Genomic DNA, 17,392 nt, shown 5'->3' on the forward strand with positions numbered 1-17,392 from the left:
CTGTCCCCTTAAATATTTATATGTGCATGTAGCTCGTTTGAACACAAATCCAGCAGTCTGTTTCTCCATTCATAAGTAATCAGCGTTTAAATCGATATGCAAATGAGGCTGAAGTGCTTTCACATATGGAAGCACTTCCCAAGCCTTTGTCACGCTGACTCTATTTCCCAAACAGGGCTGCCTTCTCCTGCTTGAGTGACCGGTACTTTGTCATGTAACGTCAAGCACAGGAGGAGACAGCCCTGGATGGAGAATAGAGCTGGAGTGGCAGAGGTTTGAGCAGTGCTTCCATGCATGGAAATCACTTCATCCTCACTTCATTTTCATGTCCCTTCATATGGTGATTTCTCAGTAGTGGAGGAGGAATGGACTGTGTAGGTAAAGGCATTGCTGGGTTTGTCTCTGAAAGAGCTGCGGTACATATAAATAGTTAGTGGGTGAAAGCCTGCTGACAGGTTCTCTTACATGACTTATCAAATAGTTGTCAAGCACATTCTGTTCCATGGTCAATCCGGGTCACCATGCTAATATTGAGATTGTAATCTTTATTTGTCAGACCATGTTTTCTATTCTTATGTAATACTTCTGTGCTAGTCTTTATGCAATAGATAGACACAATTGCATTGATTACTTACAGTGAATATACAAATTCTACACACCCTTGTTAAAGTGCCAGGTTTTTGTCATCAGAAGAACCATTTTCCAACTTTTATTACTTCTAATGTCACCCATAATCTGACAAATCCTTTGAGAAACAATATCCTTTTGAGGTGAAAATAACAACACTAAAATAATGTGGTTGCATAAGTGTGGACACCCTCATTTAATTGGGGATATGGTTGTGCCATTCACATTTAAACTCATGGTCAATAGTAGCCGGAACACAGCTCTATTGTCTAAGGTGATTCTTTAGATTTTAGCCCCTCTTGCAGGATGTTCCTGACATTTTCTTAGTTGCATTATATAGGAAAAGCCATGATCCGTAAACAGCTTACAACACAGCAAAGGGATCTCATCTTAGATGCTGAAGATTTTCCCACAGTGAAAATACACAGCGTCAAAAACTCATCATGGGAACGTAACCTAACCGGAGTTTGGGATGGGTTTGTTCGTCTTTACACATTGACAATGCATGCATGCTTGGCTGAGCTTGCATGTTTATCGTACCATGAGGTGAAGTACTGTAGCTGGCTGAATGACTGAGCGACCTTCCTTATTTCTTCTCGAGTGCCGGCTCATAAATCGCTGCCTGAGTGTAGCTGACCTACAATATAATATACACTGCCATTTTTGTCCACAATACAAACTTTGTACAGTAAAGATTTTGTTTTCCTAGCGTCCGCTGAGGAATGGATGTGTATTGCAGCACCTTGTGGTTTACATGACATGGTTGCACCTCTTCTATGTCAGATAACAAGAATAGCTCCTTTCATGTTGGCTCTAAATAAGTACATTGGTGGTTAGGGAGGTGGTGGTTAGGCCAATAGGGTGTCTTACTTATCGTATGACTGTGATAAAAATAATAATCCGCAGCCCAGATCTTTTCGAGCATACAGCACACCCATGGTTAAAGCTTCCTTCTCTTTTCAGGCCAGCAGCCCTCAGGATCTTCGTCTCTACTATGAAAAAAACAAGACCCTCACACCCAAGTAATCATTCTCTCAGCGTGACTGACTTTTTCCATTGACTTGCTCTCGGCCTACACCTGTTGATTCTGTGCTGAAGTTCCAAGCTGCCAGGGAGATGGGCGATGGGCGCTGCATGGCTGGCACTAACACGAGCATTCCTTAATTAACACTGCATAACTGCTTGTGCCAGGCTTAGACAGAAAGGCCGTTAATCCCTTCAGCAAATGGGGCAGGTTATTTGAGGAAACCTTTTTTTTTATTACAGAAGAAGTCTATGGGGCACAAGAAAATGTTTAGACTAGTTTGTATTTTTAATGAGGTGTTCTACCAAAAGTGGCCGAAGTGAAATATGTATATGGGCCTGGGATGGCAGGGACTGATATTGGTGCCTCCTGTACATCGAGTGTAGAAGTTACCCTTTATCTATAGGATAGGGGATAACTTCCCAATCGCTGGGGATCTGACAGCTGGGACCCCCTCTGATCCCGAGAACCAGGACTCTTCAGCATTGGTCGACCGTGCGCACGTCTGTTCCATTTATTCTTAATGGGAATTCCGAAAACAAGCAGAACGCTAGTCCCATAGTGAATGAATGGAGCAGATAACTTGGTACAACTCCTACAACAGATCATTATCAGCACAAACGTAATTTCTTTACTGTACATATGTAAGACCTAGAGAAGTAGGCTAGGGGCTGCAAACTTTTGTGCTCTTCATCATATTGTTCATCTGTATAGATGAACAATCACTCTGGTCTCTTTCCAATATTATTTGACTGGCCTGGAGTTATTTCGCCGACTTCCCAACATTTCTGTCCCCTTTCTAATTATTGCACCGAGTCTAGTTTAGGAGTGCTGAAGAATAATACCCAGGCTGCCGGCAACTGTTAAATTTAACCCTGGCAAACAAGCTCGCCTCTCGCTTTACGCCCGCACAGACCGCTCGAACCCCCTGCTCAGCATTTTTCCTATTCTGTGACTCCTCACTCTCGGCTGGACAGCTTTGCCCTTGTATTTTTGTGCCGTATGTGTTTTTTAACTGTCGTGTGTGTTGACATTTCAGTGTCCCCAGAGAAACCTCATGTCATCTGAAGCAGCTTCTTTTTGGGCTTTTACAGAGGAACCAGAAGGATCGAATGGACTTTGGTAAAGTGTTAAAAATACTTCTTTTGATAATCCTCCTGTAAATGCATAGGGAACTAGTAAAGCTGTTTCTAGATCTCTGTATGTCTCAAAATCTCTGCCAAAATGTGTACTTAGAGGGTTTGTCCTCCTTTGGGGACATTTTTTTTTTCCTACCTAAATGCTTTCATTTAGGGCTAAAATTCATTTTTGCAATTGGTTTCTATTAAGAAATGTGCACAGTTTTTCGTTTGTATTGCCTCTATATACACTGTCTATTGTAATGAGTTAACTGAGAATCTGTCAGTGAGCCAGCTATGATAGTCTCACAGCGGGCTTGTAACGCTTTTATCTGGTTTTCTGGTGATTTATCACCACGGATTACATCATAGTTGAATGTGCAGGGAAGCAAAGAGCCTGTAAAAGGCAAAAAGTGCCATATTTTTAATGAGACACAAATGTAAAAATGATTTTTAGTCCCAAATACATGCATTTAAGTTCACAACAAAAACCTAATGCTTCTCTGGTTACATTCCAGTAACAGTAAAGGTATTAATAAGGCTAAAATATCTGCAGAACATCATCCATAAGTCTTGGGTTCTCCCAGATTACTGCAGTTACACATTATGGAGTTTCGGCCATCACAGAGATTACATTATTGTATCATGTATAGAAATCCTTTCTATGTCAGTGGTTTCTATGGTGGTTTTAGAAGTCACAGATCGTGGCACTGATGCCACATTATAGTACCTAATGTTTCGGATGTGCAGCACTTTCTTTGGCTTGATCATAAGCTTTGATTTTGTTTCTTCAGATGAATTCTTTCACCATGCGTTTTTGGATGCCGGCTCCTCCATGAAGAAATGTATGTATCATTCATAGTGAACTAGATTCAGCACAGTTATTATTTCCTTTTACAATGTATAAATAGAAATAATGATTTTCCAATGTATTTCCAGCTTTTAGTTACTTAGGATTTTTAAAATCTCTGCTTGCTTTCATTCATTAGGAACCTTAGAGGGATGTTCCCATCTTCAAGATCCTATCCCAGTATGTAGTGGGTGTAATACTATTAGCAAATACCTTCAACTAGAATTGTAGTATAGTTCTTCTGATTCTCTGTATCTCTTACCTTATGTGCAGGCATTGCAGGACCTTAGGTATTCATGGTTATGTCCACTGATAAAGTGACAGTTAGCTTGTTGCTAGTGGTCATAACCATGGATACCTAAGGTCCTGCAATGCTTGCACATGGGGAACAAAACATAGCTTATCAGAAAAACTATACTACATTTCTAATAGGAGGAATTTGCTAATGTTACTATTATTATTACACCAACTACATATTGGGATTGGATTCTGGAAATAGGAATACTCCTTTAAGGTTCATCTTTAAAGCCTTTAAAAACATCAAGTTTTTTTTACATATGAGTGCCATTAGAGTTTCTTTAGATTTTGGTCAGCGTTTTATCAGGTTTTTTTTTTTTCACTGATGATAAAAAATAACAGTTTCCCCACCTTCTATCAGTCAGTGAGTGAAAAACGGAAGGCACATGGATGGCATCTGAATGCTGCCTGATTTTGTTTTCACGGGCACACAAACATTCATTGCCAAGTTTGATCCGATACTGGTAAACTCACTGAGACATGGCCAATGTTGATCCAAAGACCCCTCGGTCCGCCAAAAATCCCGGACATGTGAACAGCCTCATAGACTGTCATAGGTACGAGTGTTATCCGTAAAAAACATAAACCGCACGCGTATGTGAAGAAGTGTCATGTGAATGAGTCCTAGGGGATAAACCTCTGTCCTGAGCGCTGTATGATGAACACGTACACGGCTCATCAGACGTACAGCCCAGTTATTAGGCCTGGATAATAAGCAGAGCACGTGTGTCGCCATAACATGACTCGGACGGATTTTCATCCCATAGAAGTGAACAATGAATGTTCTAGCAAGCAGAGATCTTACAAACAGTGAGACATTAACAAAGAAAATGTTATTGTTATTGGCAGTAACCATAATACTCTTAAAGGGGGCCTGTCAGCAGGATTTCACAGCCCGCACAACTCCAGCAATACCTGTACCTGGCCAGTCCGTTCCTCCATTAATGAGAAATCAGTGATTGAAGTGATATGTAAATGTGGCTGTAGATCTGAAGCCTCTGTCACTCCAGCTCTACTCCCCACCTAGGGCTGCCTCCTCTTGCTTGACTGACAGCATTTATATTGTGTGTCTTCAGGCAAATGAGCCGTCAGTCAACAAGGAAGGAGAGGCAGCTCTGGGTGGGGTGTAGATCTGGGGTGACAGAGGTTCAGACCTACCATAGTCCTGGAGCCTCACAATTCAAACACTGATTTCTCGGGAATGGAGGAACGTACTGGTCTTATAAAAAGTGTTGCTGGACTTGTATTTGAAAGAGCTACATGTGTATATGAATAGTTTGGGGGTGAAATCCTGCTGACAGATTCCCTTTAATATACAGCTCTGGGGTTTTAAAGCCAATCTCTTTGCTTCACTATATGGGTAAAATTTGCTTGTAATGCTGCAAAAATCTATTTTTTACATGTGCGTATGTTACCTTTATTATGTTATTTCTTATTGGAAGACATTTCATGTGCATTATATAATAAAGTGTAGTCAGTATAAGGCTGCTGTCACACTATCAGTATTTGGTCAGTATTTTACATCAGTATTTGTAAGCCAAAACCAGGAGTGGGTGATAAATGCAGAAGTGGTGCATATGTTTCTGTTATACTTTTCCTCTAATTGTTCCACTCCTGGTTTTGGCTTACACATACTGATGTAAAATACTGACCAAATACTGATGATAGTGTGATGGCAGCCTGACATCTAGCTTATATTTTATGTAGTTTGGTTCCAATATGTCCTAATTTCTTAAAGGGATTGTTCATGAGTGAACAAGTGATTATCAGCATGAGATTGGTGGGGGTCCGACACCTGACATTCTCACTGATCAGCTGACATTTGCAGGGGCAGTAGCTAGATACAAGCCCTGTATGTTGCTTTGTGGCCGCTGCTTAGCGCTGCACTTTATCACTCATTCAAGCGAATAAGAAATAAAGTGCAGCACTCGGCAGCGGCCATTAAGCAATGTACGGGGCTATTGTGTTTACCGGATCGTGGGTCATCAACAGTTCATTCCCAGACAACCGCTTTCAGGGGAATCTGTTACCAGATTTATGCCACCTAATGTGAGAGCAGCATAATGTAGGGGCCGAGACTCTTATTCCACCAATGTATAATTTACTGGGCTACTTACTTTAGTTTTGATTAAATCACTATTTTATCAGCAGGAGATTATCAGCAGTGGGCTCGTACACCTGCTGCCATGAAGTTCTCCAAATTCATAAGCTCTGTATAACCCGACCCCCACCACTGATTGACAGCTTTCTGCCTATGCACAGTGTATACAGAACGCTGCCAATCAGTGGTGTGGGCGGAGTTGCACAGAGCTCAGCATTCAGAGAGCTGGTAAAAATGGAGCAGATAAAACAATGATTTCATTAAAACTAGCAAGGAGCCCAGTTGGTACATCACTGGAATCAGTGTGTATGCCCCTACATCATGCTGTTCTAAGAAGGGTGACAAAACCCTGGTGAAAGATTCTCTTTAAGTATAATTAATTAGATGAATAGTTATTCATATCCATCTGAACATTTGTGAATAACTTAATAACTAGTAAATCTGCGCTGAAGCTTTCCTGTATCAGATACTTTATCACTCAGCAATGCTCCTGTCTGCCTTCTAGCTGCACCTGTGCCAATGCCATCGTATCCCAGCTCAGGCTCGGGCAGCTCTTGTAGCAGTTCCTCCACGTCACACTTGGCATCCCCACCTGTAAGTATATCGATTTGCCTTAAGAAGTACCTAAATATCTAAAAATCCTGCATTTAATTATTCCATAAGAATGTCATCTCGTCCCCTTTACTTTACACTATGTACATGTGAGCACAGAGCAGTGCTGCAGACGTCACCTATTCAGTGTAGGAAGCTGGACTACATGTACAAGTGTGGCCACGGTCCTTCCTAAAGATAAGCCTGAGGAAAGCTCCTAATTTAGGCCAAACCGTGCGATCCTGGGGACCAAAATCCATGGCATCATGAATGCTGCTATTTAGCATACTAATATTGGGAAGGTGGCCCTTTCAGGTATAATCCCCTTTATGGACTGACTGTCAGTGTTTTTTACTTTCTTCCTAGGTTGTGTTCATATATCGTGGCCATATTATATATATATATATATATATATATATATATATATATATATATATATTTTTATAAAATGTGGTTGATTATGTTGTGCTTATGAATGGGAAACAGTCAGGATGATTATTGTACTGAAGCCAGTGCTATGGCGGAGTTGGGCTTAATACAGCAATAACTGATTCCTGTTTTGCAGAAATCCAGTGTACCTGACCTGAGAAATCCAGCTTTGAAGACCTATGCAAATTAGATTAGAAGTGCAGTGTGGGAGTGTCAATAACAGGAATCTGTCAGCAGGTTTTTGCTGCACCATCCAAGAGCAGCATAATGTAGAGACAGAGACCCTGATTGATGCAATGTATCACCTACTAGCCAGCCTTGATAAACTCTCTGTTTTTTCTGCTGCAGATCTGCGAGTTCTCTAATACTGAGCCCTGTAGAACCCCGTCCACACCACTGATTGGCAGATTCTGTGTACACTGTGCATAGGCAGAATGCTGCCAATCAGTGGTGCTCTTGAATATGAAGGATTGTAACAAGCAGCCCATTAAGTAACATATCACTGGAATCAGGGTCTCTGCCCCTACATCAGGCTGCTCTCAGATTAGTTTGCAAAAAAACGGTGACAGATTCCCTTTAAGGCACATCAACATGCCCCTAATGGACTGCCAGGATAACTTACATGTGCGTTCACAGCTTGATTTCCCCGTGCTGGCACATCAAATTACTATGGTGCAGGTAATGCAGTTATGCCACTAGTGTCAATAGTCCCGACAGGTTCTCATAATGGTCTTACTAGCGGTATAAAGTGTCCGAAATGTTAGTTGCACAATGTCAGCTGTAATTTCTCATTATGTATAAATCAATCATTAGCTCATACTTTGCTGCCCCCTGTCCCTCGAATATTTTGTCAATCTCCTCCTGCATATCTATTATTTCTCTATTCTACCTACACTATATAGACGGGTAGGCAATGCAGTGTAGTGCAGTGTCAATACATTAAATGGTAAACTAATACTACTACTTTCATAATTTAATGCTTTGATTCCCAGCAATCTCTAGGTGAATTGCAGCAACTACAGGAAAAAACGCTGGTTTCCCCAATTCCGGATTCTCCAGGATTTCTTCAAGGTTCAAAGGAATCTGCAGGGAGCAGCAGCAAAAACTCCTCTTGTGACACTGATGATTTTGTTATGGTGCCTGCACAATTTCCAAGTACCCAAGGTTTGTTTATTGAAAATTGTATAATATTAAAGGGATGTTACATCAGAAAATGATAGATAGATAGATAGATAGATAGATAGATAGATAGATAGATAGATAGATAGATAGATAGATAGATCTATAGGTAGATAAATAATGTCACTTTTCAGTTCTCTTTGGAGCTTTTCTCTGTACAAAACAGTCTAATATTACGCCTAGTGGGCAGTAGGAAAATAGCAAGATTTATTACATTTTTTCACATAGTGATATGAAAATAATAAAAAATTATATATATATATATATATATATATATATATATATAGACATTTTAAAAAATGAAACAGAAAAAGCTTATTTAAGCAATCGGTCATTTCCACATTCGCTGTAAAGGCCCTCCATGACAGTAATGTGAACAGTCCAGGTGAAGAGACTTGAGAGCAGGAGCTCGTGGCCGGGGGAGCACAGCGTGGCTGGTTACAACATATTCCGGCCCTTGCTGAATCATTAGTGGAGAAAGCAACCCCTAATTTTCTGTGCTACATAGGACGGGGAGAGGCGAGGGATGAGACAAAGGGGAAGCCTCCTCCAGTATGGCGGGCTATACAATGCATCAGCAGGGGCTTCACTCTGCTCCGAGTGCGCTTCCCTATAGGACTCCTTCTCTATAGGGTGATCTATAGGTTTCCCTGATGTTCATTACTGACATAGGTAATGAAAGAAGAGATTTGCAAATCTACTGCAGTCACCAAGGACTAATCCAGTGGACAAGTTCTGACTCTTCATCTTCACAAATGACTGACTAATGAAGGCTCTCTGAGGCGCCTGAAACTCTTTAGACGAATCAAGTCTCGGCCATTGTTTCTTCTAAGTATTTAGCAGTTACGGACTTGTCTCCCTGCCTGACACGCTGTGAAAAGCAGGAAAGCGAGGCACAGCACACTTCCAAGCATTCCAGAGCACTTTGCATCAAGCTTTGTATAAATGTCGCCCACTGAAGCCCCTTCTACTAAGTTGTTCCAAGCTTAATGCAGCTCAGTGACCCAAAAGGAGGTAATAACAAAGGGTAGGCCAAGCGCCTTACACTGGTAATGGGACAATTGTCCTTCTCACTCCGTCTGTCCCTATGATCTTCAGTTTTGCTTAGTTCTGGCTAATTAAGACTGCTCCGTCTGAACCTAATGATTAAAGTCTGGAGTCTGGGCTGTTTCCCAGGTAATTAAAGCAAAGATTCAGATATGTGTACATGCCCAAGCCGCTTCAGGTTTTTTGGCAGGTGGGAAATAACCGTTTGGCCAGGAGCTATAGGAATGGTTTGAAAAGATGCCAGCTTTTATTTTTTTACTTTTCATGGATCCATTGACTGTGAAAGAGAGATGGTTAGTATATTTGTCTCCATTGCCCATGATAGATATATAGACATTCAGTGGAAATAAAAAGTCTACACACCTCTGTTAAAATGCCTGGTTTTCACACCAAGAAGAATCATTTCAGAACTTTTTCCACCTTTAATGTCATCTGTAATCTGTGCAAAACCATTTACAAACAACATGAAAACATATAAACATATTGCTGAGGAAATATATATATATATATATATATATATATATATATATATATATATATATATATATATATATATATGTATGTATCACTGGAAAAGAAAATTAACAATATCACTGAGAGAGATGGGACAGCCATACTTGCAATGCCATGTCCAGATGACACAAATGCACAAACAGGATGCAGCAGGCCCCCCCAAGATAAAAGCAGGGTGTCGTTCACACTATTATGTGAGATGCACATCTATCCGTATAGCAGCCTAATACTGACGCCCCTACTATTACATCAGGCATCTCACATAATCCTGTGAATGACACCCTACGCAGACTGTGTGCAATTGGAATACTAGGCAGCCGCCCCACGGTTGTTTGGTGGGTCAGCAAGTGGCATCTTTTCGGCATTTTGCACCTGTGCTGCCCCTGCTTTTATCTTGGGGGACCTGCCTCATCCTGTTTGTGCATTTCTGTGTGCACATGGCATTGCAAGTATGGCTGTTTTATCTCTCTCAGTGATATTGAGGAAACATATAAGTAAGAAAACTAAAATAATGTGGTTGCATAAGTGTATATATTTGGGATGTGGTTGTGTTCACATTTAAACTCCCGTTAAATGATAGTTAGTAACCCCTCAACTCCTCGTGCCTGCTATTGACGCTTAATTGAATTTTTGATTAAGGATCCCATTATCAGGAGCATCTTAAGCAAGTATTCCAGTTAAATACTGGCTCAGTTTCTGCCCAAACCATTTTATGGGAAGCTCATAAGGTCGTGATGAGAGTTTGTCGTATAGCTGAAGGGTCTAGGATAAAGAAAACTGCTAACCAACTTCATTCCAACCTCACTACTCAGCTTAAATACTTGGAAGATAAACTAGTCAAGTCCTCATCTACTGAGACCCTGAGGAAACTGAGCGCCATCAGAGATACGTTAAAGACCTGTCTATGTGTAAGATTGAGAAGTTGCTTCAATACACTAAACAGAAGTATTACGAAAAAGGCACGCTCTCGACTAGCCAGACAACTTCAAGAACGATCTGTGGCCTCAGCCGCCCAAGACCTTAAAGGGAACGTGTCACGAGGTTTGACAGATATGAGATATAGGCACCACCTTACAGGCTTGATATAAAGCATTCTATAATGCTGTATATCTGACCCGACCTGAAAGACAAGAAAAACGGCTTTTATTATCTCACCTGCGGATGGTCTGGTCCGGAGCCTCCCTTCTTGTTTGCCATGAACTTGGTCTGGCCAACCCCTTAGGATACCTACTCCGCTTCTGGGGCCAATGCAGTTTACTAGAGATTTTTGGTTTACCTGTAAGAGACATCTTTCATGTACTTGCCCTTATTACCAAATAGCCTAGTCATAAACAGTTAATATATTGGATTATATTAAAACTAATTTTCCCATTACCAATTGTGAATTCTTTCAATACTTGCAGATCAAATACTTAGCAAACCCCTCTTTGGCTCCCCTAAAGTTTCTTCTCCATCTGAGTTTGAAAGGCTTTGCAAGAGAGGCCTGTCCACTGAATAGTTGATATCTGACCTTTACAGGTTAATGAATTCTCCTCCGTGGTACTCATTTGTCAAACACTCCTATATGACTAGATGGGAGACCTTCTTGGAATATGCAGCCAAGACTTCGAAATGCACCTTGTATAACAAAGATCAATACACGATTCTTATGTTTTGGTGTCACATTTCTTCATAAGATGAATCCTCAAATTGTGGATGTCTCCTGGTCATGTACTAAATTAACTCCATTCTTGGAAATAGTCAAATTCCTGATTCAGGTAGTGTTATTTACAGAGGTCTTCTTAGACCCATTGGTCTACCAACTCAACATCTCTCTCAGAGAGTTGGGAAAAACTCGTCTCAATTGCTCTTGCGGTTACTTACGACTGCTCGGTGCTTGATAGCTTCCTGCTAGAAGCAGATTCTTCTTCCCTTTCGCCAAAAATATCTCAGATAAGCTTGCGATATTCCTCACATGGAACTTGTCATTGCCATTTGAATGCAAGGGACAACTCATTCAATCTGGTCTCAACAAAACATGAGCTTCCTCTACTCACTCCCCGGCAGTGGCACATACGTAGGTGCTGGCCCAAAGAGCGTTCTGCCATTGGCTATCTTGTGCATGGCTAGCTTCAGGTGAAAAGTTCATTAGTCTTACATTTGATGCCAGCATCATTATAGACTTTTGTATTGTTGAATATTTCATCATTTTAGTACATTTATTAATTAGAAAAGAAAACATAAAAAATGAATGTGACTTTTCAAATGTGTGTTTTTTGCAATGATGGGTAAGAATGGAGAGATTATGCTCGATCTGTCATGTCTGTTTCATTGAACAAAAACCTGTTGGATTCTAATGGTAACGTTATAATCGGCTTTATTATAGCTTTAGGCTTAATCATTGTTTTCTATGTTCTAGGAGATCTCGCAGAAGCTGCCACAAGCAAGCCCATTCATGATACCTTAATGTATAGTGGGTAAGTAAAGTCCAGTTACTAACATGTCACCTAACCGGACAATCTGACCCCTGAATTCTCATGCCTACACTAGCTGAGCAGAGAGATCATTTTATATTTTTACTGATTATTATGGCGGTCATACCACATTATGAGTGATCCGACTGTTCTGTGTCGCAGTGCAATATCCATTTATATTGAGACAATTATTTGAAAATTTCCAAGGCTTTAGTGGGCCAATTACAGATATCCGGCTCATGGGCATAGTAATATTGATTCATACTTTTGAAGGTCTTCATCCTTATCTCTGTTTCTTATCAGTTCTCTGTTGACATCAGCGGGTCTCGAGAGCCGAGCGCGAACACCCTCCCCAACGCTTCCATATAGCTGCTCTCCCAGTCCATCTCGGTAAGAACTAATCAAAATATCTTTTCACTCATAAAATCATAGATAAAGGGGTCTTTTTTTTAGGTTTCATTTTGCACTAACCACTTATTTTCCTTTCATGGGTAAGGTTAAGGATCCTCCAGCAGATTTCTGTAAGACTCAAGCTGCTGTTAAAGGGAATCTGTCAGTAGGATCAACCCTCCTAAGCTGTCTACATGGGCATGGAAGTCATAGAAAGTGGAATAAATTTATACCTTCATAATCTGTGATCCGATGTCTTATTCTAGAGAAATCCGTATTTTACTTATTATTTAAATGAGTTGTTAAGATCTATGGGCAGACAATTATCTGCATGAAAGCTTATTTTGAATAAAAGGTGACATTACCAGTGTGAGACATGTAGATCAGGAGAGCAGACCGTCAGCAGTTACATGTCTCATAGTGGTAATGCCCCCCTTTCATATAAAATAATATCTGGGGGCAGATTCTCAGAGAGATCTTTGTCCGGCCCATAGATCTGAACAGCTCATTTACATATTAATAAAAACATGGATTTCTCTGAAGTAAGCCATTCGAATCGTAGATATCAAGGTGGCATTTTATTCAGCTGTCTATGCACTACCTGCCCATATAGACAGCATAGGAGGGATGATCCTACTGACACATTCCCTTTAAAATGAATCTGTTTGAATCATTTTACACAAACTCAGTCAATATCTGTATTAAAGTGAATGTATCTTTAGAACCTGTACAATAAAATCACAAATAATAACAAAACCCAAAAGAATCTATACCAGCTTTACAGCTCAAGAGCCTGTATGGGCAGAGCCAGCACTCTATGTATACATGTAATGTATCCAGATATCTCCCGTATTACAGCATTGAATGGAGAGAAGTGCACAGTCTCCTACTGAATGCCTATAATATGGCCTAGGCATTAGCATCTTAATATGATCTTCACCTTCCTTATCTATTAGCACAGCTTTAATTCTAGAACATCTTGTATTCTTTTATTTAAGGCTGTCTCAGGCATCAGCTAGTAGATATGGCCAGTCTGTGCCCATTCCTGTCCCGTCTCAAATCGACAATTATCGGAGGATTGAGCAGAATTTGCAGTCGCCCAATCAGTACCCACCACAGAGGTTTGTATGCGATATAATAACGGATTGCATTTTTCTGTAGGCTCCTGTCTACACTTGTCCTATTAGAGATGGGGCAGGTTAGATAACTGCTAATGGTAATATTATCAAAAAGGTCTAATGTGACTTCTGTGATACGACCACAATCTATCATGATAACTTCTGTGTACCAAGTAGTCATCTCCTAACACAATGAAACAAATGTGAACAGATCCAAGCTGCAGTGACTGCAATATTTACGTAGAAAAAGTGCCGTCACACACTGTTCATCAGGATATATGCAAATATTGAATATATGATCTAGGAACAGAATATACTGCTGTATAAGCTATATTTACAAAATTGATTTACTTAGAACACAAATTTTAATAAATTTGTGTGTGCTCACCAGCCATGACAGGAAGTATCTGAGCAAAGATACGCCTTGTCATGGCTGGTGGGCACATATGAATTGGGCAGCTTGTATAAATATAGTATTATATACTAGTAATGCGATTCATAATTAATCTGTTCAATGTTTGCACATATATCGGTGCACACAGTGGGCTGCGACACTTTTTTCTTTTTGTGCACTGAATTTACTGTAGCAGTCAGATATGCGCAATTGTTCATAGTAATCTACCTATAATGGTGTAAACATCCGTCTGTAGATTGAGGAGACGGCTGTCAGTAGTGCAGGTTATTGGTAAATTCCTTGTGATGGGCATCTACGGGGTCTAATAGCTGTGATTACCAAACTGGCCGGACTACAATGTGTGCCAGATTGATTGTGCAGCCCCCGCACTGCGCACTGTGTGTACCTATGTGTGCATGTGTAGGTGTTCTTGGTTGGGCATATTAAAAAGTAACGTGATCTCTTGTATCACAGTTCTTCAGAGCAATGTTTTGTATGTGATCTTTCAGACCTGGCATGGTGCGGAAGTCCAGCAGTGCCAGCCCCCTTCATTTCATGAGAGCAGGAACCTCGCCTCCTTTTCCTGTAGAAGCCGCCTCCGCACCAACAAGGAGACTGTCTTTCGGAGGAGCAAAACCATACATTCCCTCTCCACAAGGTACGCTGGATTGTTACACTGCTAATTGCCTGTATTCCCATCTGACGGAGGTTTTCTTTTATAACGGAAAACCATGATGCCCGGCGGACCTAAACATCATAATGTCTGGCGACCTAAACACCATGATGGCCATTGATTTACCATTAAAAATAGCACAAATTCCAATTTCATCTCTGATTTCTCAGTCAATGTAACAGAACCTGTGACGGAAGCTACTAACTGAGAGTAAAAGGCATAAACTTCACGTTGGCATAAGTTGTATATAGTGTACCCATGTTTATGACTAGTGATGAGCGAGTGTACTCGTTACTCGAGATTTCTCGAGCATGCTCGGGTGTCCTCCGAGTATTTTTCTTAGTGCTCGGAGATTTCGTTTTCATCGCCTCAGCTGAATGATTTACAGCTATTAGCCAGCATAAGTACATGTGGGGGTTGCCTGGTTGCAAGGGAATCCCCACATGTACTCAGCCTGGCTAACAGATGTAAATCATTCAGCTGCGGCGATGAAAACGAAATCTCCGAGCACTAAGAAAAATACTCTGTGGACACCCGAGCATGCTCGAGAAATCTCGAGTAACGAGTATATTCGCTCATCACTATTTATGACCGGACATCCACATTTCATAACAAAACAGCTTAAACTGCTGAACATCAAAATAAAAGATAAAATTAAAAGTTGTGTAAATGGTTTTATTGACTATGTTAAAGGGAATATGTCACAAGGATTTTGCTGCCCTATGTAAGAGCAGCTTGATATAGGGGCAGAGACACTGATTGTAGTGATTTGTTACTTTCTGGGCTGCTTGCTGCAGTTTTGATAAAACCCCTGTTATATGTGCTGCAGATCTGCCAGTTCTCTGAATTCCGAGCTCTGTATAACTCCGCCCGCACCACTGATTGACAGCTGCCAATTTATGGCGGGGCCATGGTTACACAGATGTCATGAATATGCTATGTAGTCCTCAAGTAATAATCTCCTGCTGATAAAACTGTGTTTTAATCAAAACAACACCAAGCAGCCTAGTACGTTACACATTGCTGGAGTCAAGGTTTCTGCCTCTACATTATGCTACTCTTAGATTAGGCTCTTTAAAGGGCACAGAATCCTCCCCTCCTTCATGTTTTCCCTCTATCTCTGCCCTCCTCTCTTCCTGTAAAGTCATTAAATCAAGAGCGAGGCACAGATAAGTACAAAACACGTAGGTGGGAAGGTGCTTGGTCATGTTAGGGTGCAGCAAGCCCATGTGCTTGGTTTGACCGGTCATTCTGTACATACAGGCCCCCTTTAAATACGCTGTGCACACAAAACATTGTATTGAAAACCGTGATATATTTATTTCATACTTAAAATCTTCATGTTATTTTTCACAACAATTTTGCCTCTTTTATGTGTCGCAGTGGGCACTATTCCAGAGCAGCCAGTAGCAGACATCAGCCGAAGCCCTGGAGGAGCAGAACCTAGAAACAGGAGCCCTGATTATGGTGGGTACGGCCTGCCAAATAGAAGCCAGAGTCCCTGTAGTCAATTAATCGGTGGGGTGCCACAAGCTGGACCCTTACTTGTCTGACATTGATATAGTAATGGCCATCAATGCCTATGTCCCCATGCCTTTGAAACAGAAAATCTGTTCTAATACCTTATTGCTTATAGAGCTGAGAATATCTTACAATGGTCAGTGTAGGTAGGAGCGATCAGCACTGCCAAGGGGACAGAGATTTGTGCTTCTACGACCATAACTAGGTTACACGGTACTAATATCTTCACAGGGTGCACACAACACACTCCTGAAATGAGGACATATGGATTTGGTGTCTGTAGTAAACATGAGAGCCATTGTGAGTCACTCACATAGTGGTCAGCGCTCGGTGGTGTGTTTCCAGCACTAGGGTAGGAGCTGCTCGAGGTCTAGCGAAGTGGAGCTGACTTGGGAACGTCAAGATTGTACATGTGAAATGCAATCATGAGAGAAGCGGAGGAGAATCTAGTCGGCACATGACCAAAAGTATGCAAATCATATACACAGATTTGTTTTTATCAAATATCACCAGAATCAGGCTGTAAATGGTATTTCTAATTGAACTAGTGGTGAAAGTCATTAAGTAGTTTTATAAAGATCAAGGTCCAGATTTTCAGAATCTTGTTGCGTACTCTCCATGTAAAACACAGTATTTGTTTCACCACATGGTTGAATCATCTATTTTTATGTGTTTTCCAGGTATTCCAATGGCTGCACAGAATTGTAGAATGGGATCCCGTCTTAACAGCGCCCCAAACCTGTCTGACCTACAACCAAGCAAGCAAAAGATAAAGAAACAGCTATCGGATCCTGTTGTACCTAGGGATGTCTTTATAAAGCCAAGTTCTCCACAGCAGATCCACGGCCTTCAGTCCACTCGACCTCTCAGATCCTCCCCCAAGTTATCTGAGTTTATGCATAGGAGCCCCCTTCCAACTATACTGGGTTCACCCACAAAGGTAAGAAACCATTAGCCCATCAAGGAGTAACCAAAAGTATTTGACTTCTATGTTTAATTGGAATCTGTCACCAGATTTTTGCTACCCCATATGAGAGCTGCACAATGTATGGGCAGAGACACTGATT

At 41.0% G+C, this 17,392-nt stretch overlaps 1 protein-coding gene across 1 annotated transcript in view; it reads left to right on the forward strand.

Annotated features, from left to right (window-relative positions):
• ULK1 (unc-51 like autophagy activating kinase 1) overlaps positions 1-17,392 on the forward strand; it is a 105,205-nt gene that overhangs the window by 70,539 nt on the left and 17,274 nt on the right. Inside the window, exons 9-19 of the mRNA XM_077293322.1 lie at positions 1,591-1,649; positions 2,691-2,773; positions 3,564-3,614; positions 6,523-6,611; positions 8,030-8,201; positions 12,175-12,232; positions 12,533-12,619; positions 13,618-13,740; positions 14,641-14,789; positions 16,188-16,271; positions 17,006-17,265. Coding sequence (XP_077149437.1) covers positions 1,591-1,649; positions 2,691-2,773; positions 3,564-3,614; positions 6,523-6,611; positions 8,030-8,201; positions 12,175-12,232; positions 12,533-12,619; positions 13,618-13,740; positions 14,641-14,789; positions 16,188-16,271; positions 17,006-17,265 — 1,215 coding nt within the window. The remainder of the gene's footprint in view (positions 1-1,590; positions 1,650-2,690; positions 2,774-3,563; positions 3,615-6,522; positions 6,612-8,029; positions 8,202-12,174; positions 12,233-12,532; positions 12,620-13,617; positions 13,741-14,640; positions 14,790-16,187; positions 16,272-17,005; positions 17,266-17,392) is intronic.

The sequence above is a fragment of the Ranitomeya variabilis genome, chromosome 1 (genome assembly GCF_051348905.1).
Source record: "Ranitomeya variabilis isolate aRanVar5 chromosome 1, aRanVar5.hap1, whole genome shotgun sequence".
Lineage (NCBI taxonomy): Eukaryota > Metazoa > Chordata > Amphibia > Anura > Dendrobatidae > Ranitomeya > Ranitomeya variabilis.